At 46.6% G+C, this 14417-nt stretch overlaps 1 protein-coding gene across 2 annotated transcripts in view; it reads left to right on the top strand.

Annotated features, from left to right (window-relative positions):
* LOC147697187 (uncharacterized) overlaps positions 1 to 14417 on the top strand; it is a 316314-nt gene that overhangs the window by 257183 nt on the left and 44714 nt on the right. For both annotated transcript variants that reach the window (XM_086934257.1, XM_086934256.1), the window contains exon 7: positions 11444 to 11585. In XM_086934257.1, the coding sequence (XP_086790383.1) occupies positions 11444 to 11585 (142 nt within the window). The remainder of the gene's footprint in view (positions 1 to 11443; positions 11586 to 14417) is intronic.

The raw sequence follows: 14417 nt of genomic DNA, 5'->3' as shown, positions 1-14417 counted from the left end.
AGTTGCAGGTTACATTGTTACAAAGGCTACACAGTTATTAGAGCATGGCAACATAGTTACATGTAAGGCCGAGACAAAAAAGAAGGACATATGCGTCCAAAGTCCAGTAAGCTGTGATCCCAGGGGAAGTGGTATCATTTCCCCATCTCTATTGCGAGAGGCTCCCTATATGCAGTGGACACTCTCAGAGGGGTCTTTGAGACGCCAAGGCCTGCATACTGGATCCTTCCCCAAAAAGGGGAGAGGGAGTGCTTCGGCAAGGTGCGCAATATCATACCTCAACTGTGAGTGGCTCCCTTGGTGCTGTGGACTCTCTCAGCGGGTTCGCAGAGACTATAGAGTAGAAATATTGGATCTTTCCCCAACAAAGGGAGAATTCAATTCAATTCAATTCAATTCAATTAATTTATATAGCGCGCTACATACCCAGAGGGTCTCAGGGCGCTTGGGGAAGGGTGGGGAATTACTTGTCGAATATCCAGGTTTTAAGTTGCTTTCTGAATGCTAGGTGGTTTTGTGTGAGGTGAATGGGAAGTGAGTTCCAGGTTTTAGCCGCCAGGTAGGAGAAGGATCTTCCTCCCATGGTGGTTTTGTTGATGCGAGGTACAGCAGCCAGGGCTTGGTTGGAGGAGCGTAGCTGGCGGGAAGGGGTGTAGAAGGAAAGTCGTGTGTTGAGGCATTCGGGTCCAAGTTTGTAAAGTGCTTTGTGTGCGTGGGTTAGGAGGCGGAATGTTATCCTCTTATTGACGGGGAGCCAGTGGAGGTTTTTCAGGAGACCAGAAATGTGGTCATTACGCGGGATGTCTAGTATGAGACTGGCTGAAGCGTTCTGGATGCGTTGGAGTTTTTTCTGAAGTTTTGCGGTGGTACCAGCGTATAGGGTGTTTCCGAAGTCCAGTCGGCTTGTAACCAGTGCGTGGGTGACCGTTTTTCTGGTTTCGGTGGGGATCCAGCGAAATGTTTTTTTGAGCATGCGAAGAATGTTGAAGCAAGAAGATGAAACAGCGTTGACTTGTCTGGTCATCGAGAGTGAGGAGTCCAGAATGACGCCCAGGTTCCGTGCGTGGTCCGTCGGGATGGGTGCTTTTCCAAGGGACTCTGGCCACCAAGAGTCGTCCCAGGCAGAGGGGGAGGTGCCTAAGATCTGTTTTGTCGGAATTCAGTTTCAGGCGGCTGTGCTTCATCCACTCGGCTACTTCTTTCATTCCTTCATGCAGGTAGGTTTTGGCGGTGTTAGGGTCTTTGGTGAGTGAGAGGATCAGTTGGGTGTCATCAGCGTAGGAGATGATGTTGAGGTTGTGTTGGCGTGCGATGGCCGCGAGGGGGCTCATGTACACTTTGAAGAGGGTTGGGACTGAGTGAGGATCCTTGTGGCACGCCGCAAATGACTTCAGTGGCCTCTGACTTGAATGGTGGGAGGCGGACTCTCTGGGTTCTTCCGGCAAGGAACGAGGTGATCCATTCCAGTGCTTTCCTTGGATTCCGACGTTGCTGAGGCGTTGTATGAGGGTGCTATGACAGACTGTGTCGAAGGCTGCGGAGAGGTCGAGCAGGATGAGGGCGACTGTGTCTCCATTGTCCAGTAGAGTTCGAATGTCGTCTGTTGCTGCGATGAGTGCGGTCTCAGTGCTGTGTTTAGCTCGGAAGCCGGACTGTGAGGAGTCGAGGGATTTGTTGGTTTCGAGGAAGGCGGCGAGCTGGTTGTTGACGGCTTTCTCGATGACTTTGGCCGGGAATGGGAGGAGCTAGATGGGGCGGTAGTTTTTGAGTTCGGTGGGGTCTGCTGTGGGTTTTTTCAGAAGGGCGCTGAGTTCGGCGTGTTTCCAGCTTTCCGGGAAGGTGGCGGAGTTGAGGGAGCAGTTGATGACGTCTCGGAGGTGTGGTGCTATGATGGAATCTGCTTTGTTGAAGATGTGGTGAGGGCATGGGTCTGTGGGGGATCCTGAGTGGATGGAGTTCATCAGGCGGATGGTGTCCTCAGTGGAGATTGGGTTCCAGTCATTAAGGATGTTCAAGGGGGGTGAAGGTACGGCGGAAGGTTGGGTGGGTTGGTCTCCGGGTTGGTTGTCGAAGCTGTTGTGGATGTCTGCGATTTTGTCGTGGAAGAACAAAGCTAGGGAGTCGCAAAGGGCTTGAGAGGGAGTGATGTCGTTAGAGTTGGCAGTGGGGTTGGTAAACTCTTTGACGATGTTGAATAATTCCTTGCTGTTGTGTGCGTTGTTGTCAAGTCGGTCTTTGAAAGCGGCTTTCTTGGCAGTCCGGATCAGTTGGTGGTGTATGCGGGTGGCGTTTTTGAAGGCGTCCCTGGTGCTGGTGTTTGGGTCTTTTTTCCAGGCCTTCTCAAGGGAGCGACAGAGTTTCTTGGATTTCTTCAGATCATTGTTGAACCAGGGGGCGTTTTTGTTCCCTAGTTTGATTTGACGTTTTTTCAGGGGTGCTAGGTTGTCGGCGCTGTTGGTTAGCCATTGAGTGAGGTTAATGACTGCTTGGTTGCGGTTCGAAGAGTGGGCAGGGGGTTTTTGAAGAAGCGATGAGGAGATCTGGTCGATGGTGATTTTGTTCCAGTTTCTTCGCAGAGTAGGTTGAGGGTGGTTGTGGGTTGTGGTCTTTTTGTAGATAAAGTGAACGCAGCAGTGGTCCGTCCAATGGAGAACTGTGGTGTGACTGAAGGAGATATGTTTACTGGAGGTGAAGATAGGGTCGAGTGTGTGACCTGCATTGTGGGTGGGGGTATTAACAAGTTGTTTGAGTCCGAGGTTGGCGAGATTGTCCAGAAGGGTGGTGGTGTTGCTGTCGATGCTCTTTTCCAGGTGGAAATTGAGGTGTCCCAATAGAATGTAGTCCTCGGAGGGGAGGGCGTGTGGGGTGATAAAGTCAGTGATGTCTTCACAGAATTGTGCACGGGGTCCTGGTGGTCTGTAGAGGAGGGTGCCTCTGAGTGTGGTCTTGGAGTCGGTGTGGATCTGGAAGTGAAGGTGTTCGGCGCTAGTAAGGTTGATGTCTGAGCTGGTTGAGATGCGGATGGAATTCTTATGGACCTTGCAACAACCTCTCTAACTCCCCCCCCCCCCCCCCCCCCTCACTCCTGAACACCTGAATCGACTCTTGGATAAGCTTAAATCCGGATCCCCCTTGGATCCTTGTCCTCTAAAGATTCCTAAGGAGTGTAGAGAGGTTTTGCTGCCACCTCTTTTGGAGGTGATGAATCTGGCTATCTCCAAAGGTGTCTTCCCTGCCTCATGGAAGATGGCGATTGTCAAGCCCCTTTTGAAGAAGGCTACTCTAGACCCCGCGATCTTGAAACACTTTCGCCCCATTTCCCTGCTTCCTGCCCCCGCTAAGATGCTCGAGGCCCACCTTAACCATCATCTGAGCACCTTCCTGGATAATTCCAGCCTGCTTGACCCCTCTCAGCACGGCTTCCGGAAGGCGCATAGCACTGAGTCCGCCTTTACAGTGGTGATCAATAACAAGGTCGACAGTGACCAGACCACCCTTCTGGTCCTGCTCGACCTTACAGCTGCATTTGACACCCTGTCCCCCACCATTCTGGCTACCCGCCTTAGTGAGATGGGAGTGGGGGGACCAGCATTGAGCCTCCTGGCGTCTTTTCTCAACCAGCGTAAACAAAGGGTCAAGCTGGGTGACTTCCTCTCCCCCGTTAAGCCTGTGCAGTGTGGGGTCCCTCAGGGCTCGTCCTTGAGCCCCACACTCTTTAACATCTATGTGGCCCCACTTGTCAGGCTAGTAAGATCGTTCGGGTTGGAAGTACTGTCGTACACTGACACCCAGATTATGGTATCTCTCTCTAAATCAGTGAACATCACGGCCCTTAATTTCAGGAATTGCATGGAAGCAGTTGCGCGCTGGATGATTAAGAACTTCCTGAAATTAAATGGGGAAAAAACTGAAGTACTCATCTCCGGAGGTAAACCGGAGGTCTGGTCAATGGACTGGTGGCCTCCTGCCCTTGGAATCAGTCCCACGCCATCTCAAACCGCCCGCTATCTGGGCATAATTCTTGACACCACTCTCTCCTTTGACAGCAGGACGGTTTCTACCTGTTGTGGTGTTCTAAGAATTTTGAGAAAGATCACGTCCTACCTCTCCACTGAAGCCCGGAAACAGATCACGGTGGCTCTCATCTCCTCGAGGCTTGATTACTGCAACGCACTATATCTAGGCATAAATAAAAGATTAGTTAAACGCCTACAAATAGTGCAGAATGCAGCAGCCAGGTTTGTGGTGGATGCCCCTAGACGGTCATCTGGCTCCTCAATTAGAAAAAATCTGCATTGGCTCCCTATGCAGGCCAGGATACATTTTAAGGTCCTATGCCTTACCCACTGTGCTTTGCAAGGGTCTGGAGCCGAAGACATTAGGTCTCTTGTGTCCTTTTATGCTCCGGTCAGGGCTCTTCGTTCTGCCAACAAGAACCTTTTGTCTGTTCCTCGAACTGCCAAGGAGGATGGGGAGGGAAGGCCTTCTTCTCCCTTGCCCCCAGATTGTGGAACATGCTTCCAGCTGAGCTCAAGGGCCAGGCATCCCTCGCGCTCTTCCGCAAATCCTTAAAGACCTGGCTCTTCACAGAAGCTTACCTGTAGTCGGCACATGTCTTTAAATCTCAAACAGCTGTACCATCTCAATGCGCCTTGATGCCTATGGGCTAAGTTGCGCTTTACAAATTTTAACTCACTCACTCACTCATGGCTACTGCCTAGAACTTCCCACCCCCACCCAACATCCCATCCAGCAGACACATTTGTAGAAGTTACTGTTCTAGAGAAAGAGGTATAAGCGCTCCTTCCAAAGAGCGCCATCAAGTTTGTACACCTCCTACCAGCTGGGCTAAGTGATGTACTCCCTTTACTTCCTCATTGCAAAGAAGGATAACTCCCTCTGGCACATCCTGGACCTCTGGCCACTCAGCAGATACCATCCTTTCTGAACATTTTCACATGGTGACGCTGCAGGGTGTGATTTCTCTAGTATTCCATGGAGGCATTAGATCTCAAAGATGCCTTTCTCCCCATCCCGATTCATCCTGTGCACTGACATTGTGGCCACTTCATGGTAAGTGGCAGTCGTTACCAACTCAAAGTATTTGTCATTGATATTACCAAGTGCCTGTCCGTGGTCGCCTGTCACTTAAGGAGGGGGGCATCTACATCTTTCCCTACCTCAACGACCGGCTGATCAAGAGAAAAAGCAGGCAACAAAACCTAGAGCGCATTTAAGTGACTGTCTTCCTACTTCTCAGCCTTGGGTTCACAATAAACTTGAATCCAGTCTACAACCATTCCAAATCAGCCTTTTGTGTGTACGATTTTGAGTGCAGTTGCAAGAAAGGTCTACTCAAACCTACAAAGAATTGCTGCCTTCCAGCAGTTTATTCCTCATTTTTCACCACATCATCCCCTCACAGTCAGAACTGTAATACGTCTGCTTGGCATGATGGCCTTGTTCATCGCTATTGTGCCCCAAGCCCAGATACACATGAATCCATTACAGTAGTGAGTGCCTTTTAGGTCATTGTCATAAGCCTAGGGTCAAATAGAAGCTCGTCAACCTGTTGCAGGGCAGGAATTTTAAGGACCGCATTCTGCAAATCCCCATTACCACAGACATTTCCCAAGCCTGGTGGGGATTTATCTTTATCTTGTCATAGTGCAGGGTGTCTGGACCACCCTTCAGCAAGGTCACCACATCCGCTACCTCTTGCACCAGGCGATCTGCCTAACTCTCAAAGCCTTCCTTTCTCTCATTCAGGAGTCTTAGTACGGATAACAAGATTACCATGTACTACAGTCTAAAGCAGGGGGGCATTCATGCGCTCTCACTTTCCCTGCTGGCACAGACCATCTAGCAATAGATGCTCCATCAACTCATCCACCTGATGGCGGAATACTTCCCAGGGGTGGGCAATGACATTGTGGATCTGCTTAGGAGGATGCATTAACACGTCAATGAGTGGGAACTCCACCTGCAGATTCTGTACCAGTACTTCTGGTACTGGAGCACTTCAGATGTAGATCTCTTGGAGACTCCCAAGAAAGCAAAATGCTTAAACTTCGCCTCCTGGCATCCACCTCTTCAGTCCCTGGGTAATACAGCATAGATGAATTGGTTACGAATCTTTACTTGCGCATTTCCGCCTCGCTCACTCCTTTCCTTTGTGGTGCAGAAGATTCGACAAATGTCCCAGAACGTCGTCCTCGTAGTCCCAACCTGGGCCAGGTAGCCCTGGTACTCGCCTCTATTTGTGATGTCGCTCAATGGCCCAGACCTTCTCACCAGGCACCCAGACACTATACGGCCGAATCTAGCAATAGGCCTCCTGAGGTCCCTGGGTTCGGTTACCTCTATTTCCAGAAGTGCATGGACTTTCTCCAGGAGTCTTGTAGACCTACCACACATGCCTGGTAATGCAACAAAGTGGAAGAGATGTGTCCACTACTATATTGCGAAAAAGCGAGAATGCTCTAAAACTCGCAGTGATATCATCTGCTATCTGCTCCATCTCCAAAAGCCAGGCCTTTGCGTAATGAAATGAAATGAATGAAATGAAAGCAAATTTGTAACGCGCAAACTAAGCCCAATGGGAATCAAGGCGCCTGAGTACAACTACACCTATCAGCCATAGCTACCTACATGCAAATGAGCCAGCCTATATCTAAAGCAGGCATTGCCAGGTGGGTACTCCAATCTATCCATACTTGCTTTCGTAAATCCAAGAGATTCCTCCCTTTTTCTAGGGGGTGCACAATACCTGGAAAATGTCTGCAACCATGGCTTTTCTGGAAAAAATATTCCCCTAGCAGACCTATGTAAGGCAGCTATATAGTTGACCTCACACACATTTACTAAACACTGTTGTGTGGATGTTCTATGCAGGCAACAGTCTATGGTTGGCCGGACAGTTTTAAGGACTCTATTTCAGATATCTTCATCATCCACATGCTAGCCACCGCATAGGGAAGGGTACTGCTTTATAGCATATGAAGCTGTGCTTGCTATGCCACTGGATTCAAGCTAGCCTGGCTGATGCGGGGTGATGCAATGAAGTCAGTCCCAGGATGCTCTTTTCCAGTCCAGGGAGGACCTGACTTGGCAGTTCGAGCTGGAATGTTCTTAAGGGGAGCAGGGTCAAGACTGATTTGCATAGGGCTTGGTCCAAACTGGGGTGGCGTGATGGGAAAAAAAATTGATTGGGATGCAGCCTCTAGCGATTGCCAGTGGCTGAGATTAATTCAAGCATTCCGCTCATCACCTTGTTGTTTTCGTATTTACGCTCTATGAAGAGCTTGCGCATCTACAGCAGAACCTGGTATGAACAGAAATTGTTACTTACCCTGTAAGCATCTGTTTGTAGCATGTAGTGCGGTTTATTCACATCCCCGGACCACTTTGGCTCTAATGGTAGATCTTTTTTCTGCTATATAAATGTGCATTATATTGTGTTTACTCATCACTCCATATTGCTCTCGCCACTGTGTGAAAAACAATCTAACATGGAGTTAGTGTACATGCGAATTGCCAACTAATGGAGGAATCACTATATACCTTGTGACTTGAATTACTTGTTCGATGGAAAAAAACTTGCAAGTGTCCAAGCTCAACACTTTGACATGTGAATCTACAGCACTACATGCCGCAAACACATGCTTACATTTTCCTTCTGATAATTACTTCTACCTGCGAGTTCTATGGCCGTAATTATACCACAGGAATTTTTGTACCGCTCCTCACCTATGAATATCCCACCAGATTGCTTTATCACTCCTCTGTTCTTGTAGGGGGGGTGCTGGCTACATCTCTACGGCAGAAACAGAGTCCTGGTGACTTCACTGGAGAAATACAGCAGCCACTCCTTTGAAATGTCAGTTCCGTTTTTTTGTCCTCTGACCCAGCTTCAGAGCACTCCTTTCCTAGGTTTTTAACACAGAAATGTAAAAATGTATGCAGAGTGCACTATAGGGTACAAATGTGACCTTTTAAAAGGTCAGGCTTCAAGCCCCGACACACCTACAAGAAGCAAATGTCTTACTGACCCACTGGAGGACTGTTTGGGAGCAGAAATAGAAGTCATGAGAGCCTAAAAACCACAGTGCCTAAGCGTGTTGTCCAATGTGATTAAGGAAAGTGAGGCCAAACTTTTATGATCTGCGCCAAGAAAGACCGAGTAACTAGAAGATCAAGATTCCGGTCCAGCTCACATCTACCAGTTCATGTTCCCCATCCTCAAAGTCATTGAAGCAAAATAAGCACCACAAGAAAAGCATTCAAACTCCCCAAGAGAGTCTAGCGGTAAGCCCCCAGCTTCCCTTAGAGCGGCTTCTTCTGACACTGAATTAATGGAAATTCAGCCTGCCTTCCACGAACTTCTCCAGCATCTGTCTCACCAGATCCACCTACTCTATGGTTCTGCAGTGTCCGGCTCCACCGGTGCTGCATCCACACCCTTGTACATGGGTGCTGGTCAACCCTGAGTTCCGACACAGTGAGCAGACCCTTCTGCCTTCCTACATGCAACGTGGGACATGTTTATCTTGACCTCAGTTTTCTTTTGTGTGTCCTTTGCTCCCACATGTCCGCATAAGCCTCTGCTTGTGATACTGCCCGCGGGACCTCCTTTGGGACCATGTTCCTCTCATCTAGCCTACCTTTTGCCCGGTTCCACTTTACACTATCCTGGCACCAGGACCGTTGCAGCCAATACTATGGATGGTGCAGCTTCTAGTGCCACCGACTCCACCCCCCCCCCCCCCCGCCCCCCGAACCCCACACAATGCCTCTCAGTCAGTAAATGAGTTGTCTGCCCCTCAGGTCAAATTTCATTACTGTAGGAGAGAGGGACAGAGAAGGATTAAGGCGGAACAACTGTGTGTGCCCAGATTCTTGCCAAGCGTATGTTAAAAAACAATGCTACACAACTTTGGCACAGACTTTGTTAGTGTTTGGACATGGAAGAGGTTGATGGGACCATCTGTCTCTCCCTTGCTCATTAGATAGATCTTACTATTTAGAGCTGCAAAATGCAGTGAGTTGAACATCAGAGGTAGAAATATACCCTCCTGCGTGTCCGATTCCTGCAGGAATTACATCCTTTCACACAAGAATTCTGGAGCTCCCCTTTCCTTCTTTGAAAGCTTCCTCCAAAATACTGGCATAAATTCTTCAGACTTCCACATTGGATTCAGAGCTACCCTTTAATGAGGCCATTAAGGATTTATTGAGCAAGCCATCATTAACTCCTGCTGTGAACAAAGTTCTGGCTTTAGGAATACAGGCGAGCCTCAGGGGACCCACTCTTCCTATCTCTCCATCCATGATCCGAAAGTCTGGTTTTCTAGGCTGCATCATCTGGATAGCATAATCCAGGATCCCTCCCATCCCATCTCTTTGATGCTGGAACATTTTCAGAATGGAGTTAGTTCCATCAGTGTTGCGTCTCTGAGGTCCTAGGGATTGTGAAAAATTCAAGCCTCTCACTAAGAGCAAGTGTAAAAAATGAACCCCTCCAATTCAGCAGGACAGAGGTAAGTGTAGTCCACTTTGGAACAAACTGTCACACATATATTACAAAAGCATGGTGTGGTAGGCCACAGTTATTTACGGACAAGAATATTTTCCCAATTAAATGGGCTCTAAATTTGCACAGATATGGAATTTTACTAATAGAACTAAAAAGCACACAAACTATACTGTCTAGAAATCTGGTTCAACGAATATTTATCATTTGCATATCACCAAGTAAAGTGTCTTGATCTGTTTTGATTGCATTAAATATTTCCGTTGTACTTCAGCATTACAAAAAAAGTGCTTATATTTTGCTTTCCTGGCTGATCATATATTTTGAATGATTTGTACAGTTCATTTACAAGTATTGAAAGTGTGTTGCATGTCTGAAAAACATTGACATCCTACTGCCTTGTTTTTCACACTTCCTGCACCCTTGCAAGACTGTCGGATAGTTCAATTTACTTTTCCTTCTTACTGTAAAGTGAACGCATTCAATAAACACCAATCTCCATACTAAAAGAATAGGCAGCAGTTTGACAGAAAACCTAACTTGACATTTGACCTCTATCTTTGAACGCACAGCAGATGTGACCAGATGAAAACACAATTTAAAGGCATCTTTATTGCTCCTTCATCGTCCTTCCCTTAACATGGTTATGTTGAGGGTGCTCTAGCACCCCAATTTCCAGCACCTGTGCCTCACCTGTCAGTGTGTCTATAAAGATTGAAGCTACTGGTCAAAAAACGTAATCTTCTGAGAGCCTTACTTCACACTCACTGAATGCTTTCTACTTACTTGACCGCTTTATGCATGTACTGTGGGGGTGGGAAGGTGATGTGTCATTATAGCACTGGTAACCCTGAATCTGCCAGATGAGCAGTTCATAACTTTTTTGTCTTTTGCGGACCTCCGCTAAATCATTGCTGTATTCCGATGCCCCTCACTGAATCATTACTATAATCTGGGGAACCCGACTGAGTCTTTACTGGAAGCGGGAGACCCCCTCCTAAGCAGTATATATTATTTGAATCTCAAAATACAGAAACAAGTACACATTTTACAAATACACAAATGCTGAAATATTTAATTCACAAACAAATATAGAAAAAAGTGAACCGCCCGCTGCAGAAGCTCCCTTTGAGAAATGAGAGTTTGGTGTGGTCGGTTCTCACACAGAAACGGTGTCGTAATAGGGGCCTTTGTGAATACTTTTTGTAGCTAAAATTCATACATTTCTACTATGGTGTTAGCTAACTTCTTTGTGGAAAAATTGCATGCTTCCTTCTCAAGTGATTAAAAGGGGTGTAGAAGTTCACGGAAGGAGTTCAAGGGAAGGATAATTGTCAAGATAGTGCTAATGAGCAGCTTGACTCTCTTCCGTAAGGGTATAGGTAAGGTCTTCTCCAAGCTTCAAAATTAACTTCGGCTTTCCTACTAAGGGGTTTTATGCAATAGTAGACCCAAATAGTTATGATGGTTTTGATGAAGTAAGGAACCAATGGCATGATTTATTTGGCTATATAATTCACACATTTTGAAGAAGTACTTGTTTCCTGATGTCAACTCAAATTGGTCTGCTGTAAAGCCCACTTGGGTTTGTGGAAACGTGCTAGTAGAGTGACAAAAGTTGTAAGAACTGTGGCTACACAAGTGCTCTAAGAATATTCGTGTTTGCCATACAGTATATATTAAAATTGCTCTCACAAGCCTGCTCCATAATACAAATGTAGCTTACTAGTATACCCCACTCAGCCTTTTTATGGTCACCTGTTGTTTTCAAATGATGTATTGAAAATTTTATCACTGTATGCCACATTTGACTAAAAAAAAAAGTTCACAGTTCATGCCCTAAGTTGTGTATTTTGTGGTACAAAGAGAGGTTATTATAAGTGTGATTTTCTGTGCATTTTGTTTCTCCAGGGATTTGATATTCATTTGGAGTAAGTTGCAGATGAAATCAAACTCATCAAAAGAAGTATTTGTGCATCGATGCTATCAATTGCTAAGGAATGCAACCAATATCCGAGTGATTTTTCCCTTTATGAAGATTATTATTAACGAAGTAAGTTTACATATACCATTTCATGGTCATTATTTAGGTTTATCTTTTTATTCAATACAGTAGCATATAAGAGTAAAATTAACTACAACAGTGAAATTGGCATAGTAGCATACAGGAGGTGAACCTTCCTCCATCCTCATAAAGACAAACTGCCATGAAGGCTTATGACACAGCTAATCAATACTTTTCGAAGCCATTGTGCAACCTCTTAGAGGCGGCTCCCCTTTAAAGTGGCATTGAGCGATACCTTGATGGATACTTTGCCAAAACCCGGCTCCTGCTCACTGGTAAAGTGTAAGGTAGCCAGGCATCACCGACTGGCTCCAGACGATCCTGATTTTATGATCCTTCTCCAAAGAACCTGGTGGGTCAGACGTCAGCAAGGTAGGTGAACCCCAACGTATGTCCCAGGGTAGGGGGGTGTAATTAAAAAGGACCCCTGAGTGGTCTAGACCTTGGCCTGTAGGGAGGATGGCAAACTTCATCCACTGCGATAATTTAATTGCAGAATAGACCTGTCTGATCTCCTTCCAGCACGCCCATCTGTCCGTGTGCCTTTGGCACAGATGGCCTTAGCTGCAGTATCCCCATTTAAAAAGGGGCAATGGGTTGGCACATTCAAGGGGGGTAATCCACTAGTGCTGGGAATTAATACATTCTAGTCCTGGGAATGATGGCATTATTGAGGTTGTATTTCACATAGAATACACCTGCCCTGTTTGTGCAACGGCGCACCTTACAAAATGTGTACGGGGCACAGACAGGGTCCTTGTACCCTAATACAACAATGAATGTGCTGCCTTTGGGGCAGCTGTGAACTTGTGCAACCGTGGGGGTAGTGCATTCAGTGGCACTGTGCGGCATGCTGCTTACACTTTAATTAGGGGAGAGAGATTCCCCCGCCTTGCAAGCAGTTTTCGTGAGTGACTGCATCATCCTGCAGGGGGATATCTTTTTGGTCTGAGGGCCTCCTCTTCTTACCTCTCAAAAGGGTTGCCTTCAGGAGGCTCACTAACAGTGCCCCACCTTTTTGTGGTGCACTGTGAGTTTGCATCCCAATGGCCTATTTTTGTCTGCACCCACACCTATAATATGGCGCAGGCACAAAGATTCCCACGTTTCTATGGTGCCACGTCCCCATGTAAATGAGGGAGTACCCTCTCATTATAGTGCTGGTGCTACGTGTGCGCCAGTGTTATCAGTACTAGATATGGGGCATTTGCAACATTTTCTGCAATATCATTGTGCCCTTGGTGCGGACACATCCATTTTCCCCTGAAGCACAATTTATAGTACAGCCCCTGGTGCACAGACCTGGAGATGAATGCACTAATTTCACGGTGGTGGATGAAATGGAAGTAAAAGAGCTAACCTTCTTGCAAAAGGGCTACGTCTCTCTCCATAACTATCAAATGAAAACACCTTAAATGCAAACAAAACAAAATACACTAAAAGCACTGTTGGTTACTTGACCAGTCCACATATTTCATTGACCAGGTGTCTCTACCATCGAAACTAGGTTGGTAACGGTCATGCCTTTTTTTCAGATCCTGGAGCCATCAGTGGTTACTGAGCACTTATCTAGTGCCTTGTATTTATCACTAATGTTCCATAGTGTCGACTGGTTCAGCTGCTAGCACGTATTCTAAGAGGCAGTGACATTTTGTAAGTCAAGTGTAGGATACAAAGTTGTTATTTATTTGTATATATACTGCACCAATATGTCACCTTGCCTGTGCTGCAGAGAGTAGTGCAAGAAAACTGGAAAATACAAACGCCGAAGGGTGCCAGGATAGATGAGAATCCAAAATCGTTATGGGGCTGCAAAACCAGCACATGCTTTGGCTAAGCTCTTTTGCTAGCAGGTAAGGGCCCTGGCAGAAGCTGAGCGCTGGCAATTGTCCACTTTCAATAGCAGTTGTATTACACCCATATATCTAGTATAAGTTGGGAACTAGGAATCCAGCTATCTTTTCTATCAAACAAGAGGCAATTTTGAGGATGGCAGTCAACAGAGTTGAAAAGCAAAAATGCTATTTAGACATTTTATACATGGTACTGTCGATAAAGTTTGTGTGCCTTTTTGTGCAGTGATGTTAGACAATGCCAGTGATGTTAGACAATGCCATGTCCCTGTTACAGTGGACTGAAACACCAAAGTGATGCTGTTTGTTCGAGGGAGGATCCAAAGAGCACTTCTCTTCAAGAGAGCTATCTTTGTCCTCTCTAACTGGGCTTTGTGTAACTGCAGCAGGTGGTAGTTTAATATCAGTAAAGGAACAGCCATTTTTACGTAACTGTTTCAGAGAGAGATGCCTACTACCTTCCCTAGTGTAAAGGTTTCTGCTAGTCTCCCTAATTTGGGTCTTTTATTTAGATATGATTTGGTATGTGTGAAAGGTGTGTGTATGGTTTGTGCCTTGTTGTAACTTGCGTGTCGGGACTGTGTATGTTACTAAAAGAGTGCATGGTGGAATATGTTTTTGATTCCACATGTGTAATGTGATCTGAAATGGTGAAGGGCTTTGTGTGAGAAATTGCCACATCAATCACCAACGGATGTACCAGGACTGCACCAACAAGACGGGAGGTGGAACAGCCATCATCCACAAAGAGACCATACAGTGTACCACCACCACCACCACTTCATGGAACATCTCAACTTCAAGCTCCACACGGACGGCAAGATCACCATCAGAGGCACCCATGTTTACCGACCCCCAGGCCTACACCCCAGCTTTTGCAATACCATTGCAGACTTCATTGCCCCCCTAGCATTAGACTGCAAGAACTGCATCTTCCTCGGCAACCTACATTCCCACATTGACTACG

The sequence above is a fragment of the Lissotriton vulgaris genome, chromosome 8, assembly GCF_964263255.1.
Source record: "Lissotriton vulgaris chromosome 8, aLisVul1.2, whole genome shotgun sequence".
NCBI classification, from domain to species: domain Eukaryota; kingdom Metazoa; phylum Chordata; class Amphibia; order Caudata; family Salamandridae; genus Lissotriton; species Lissotriton vulgaris.
Note: the sequence above shows the minus strand (reverse complement) of the source record. Positions and strands in the feature narration are given on the sequence as shown.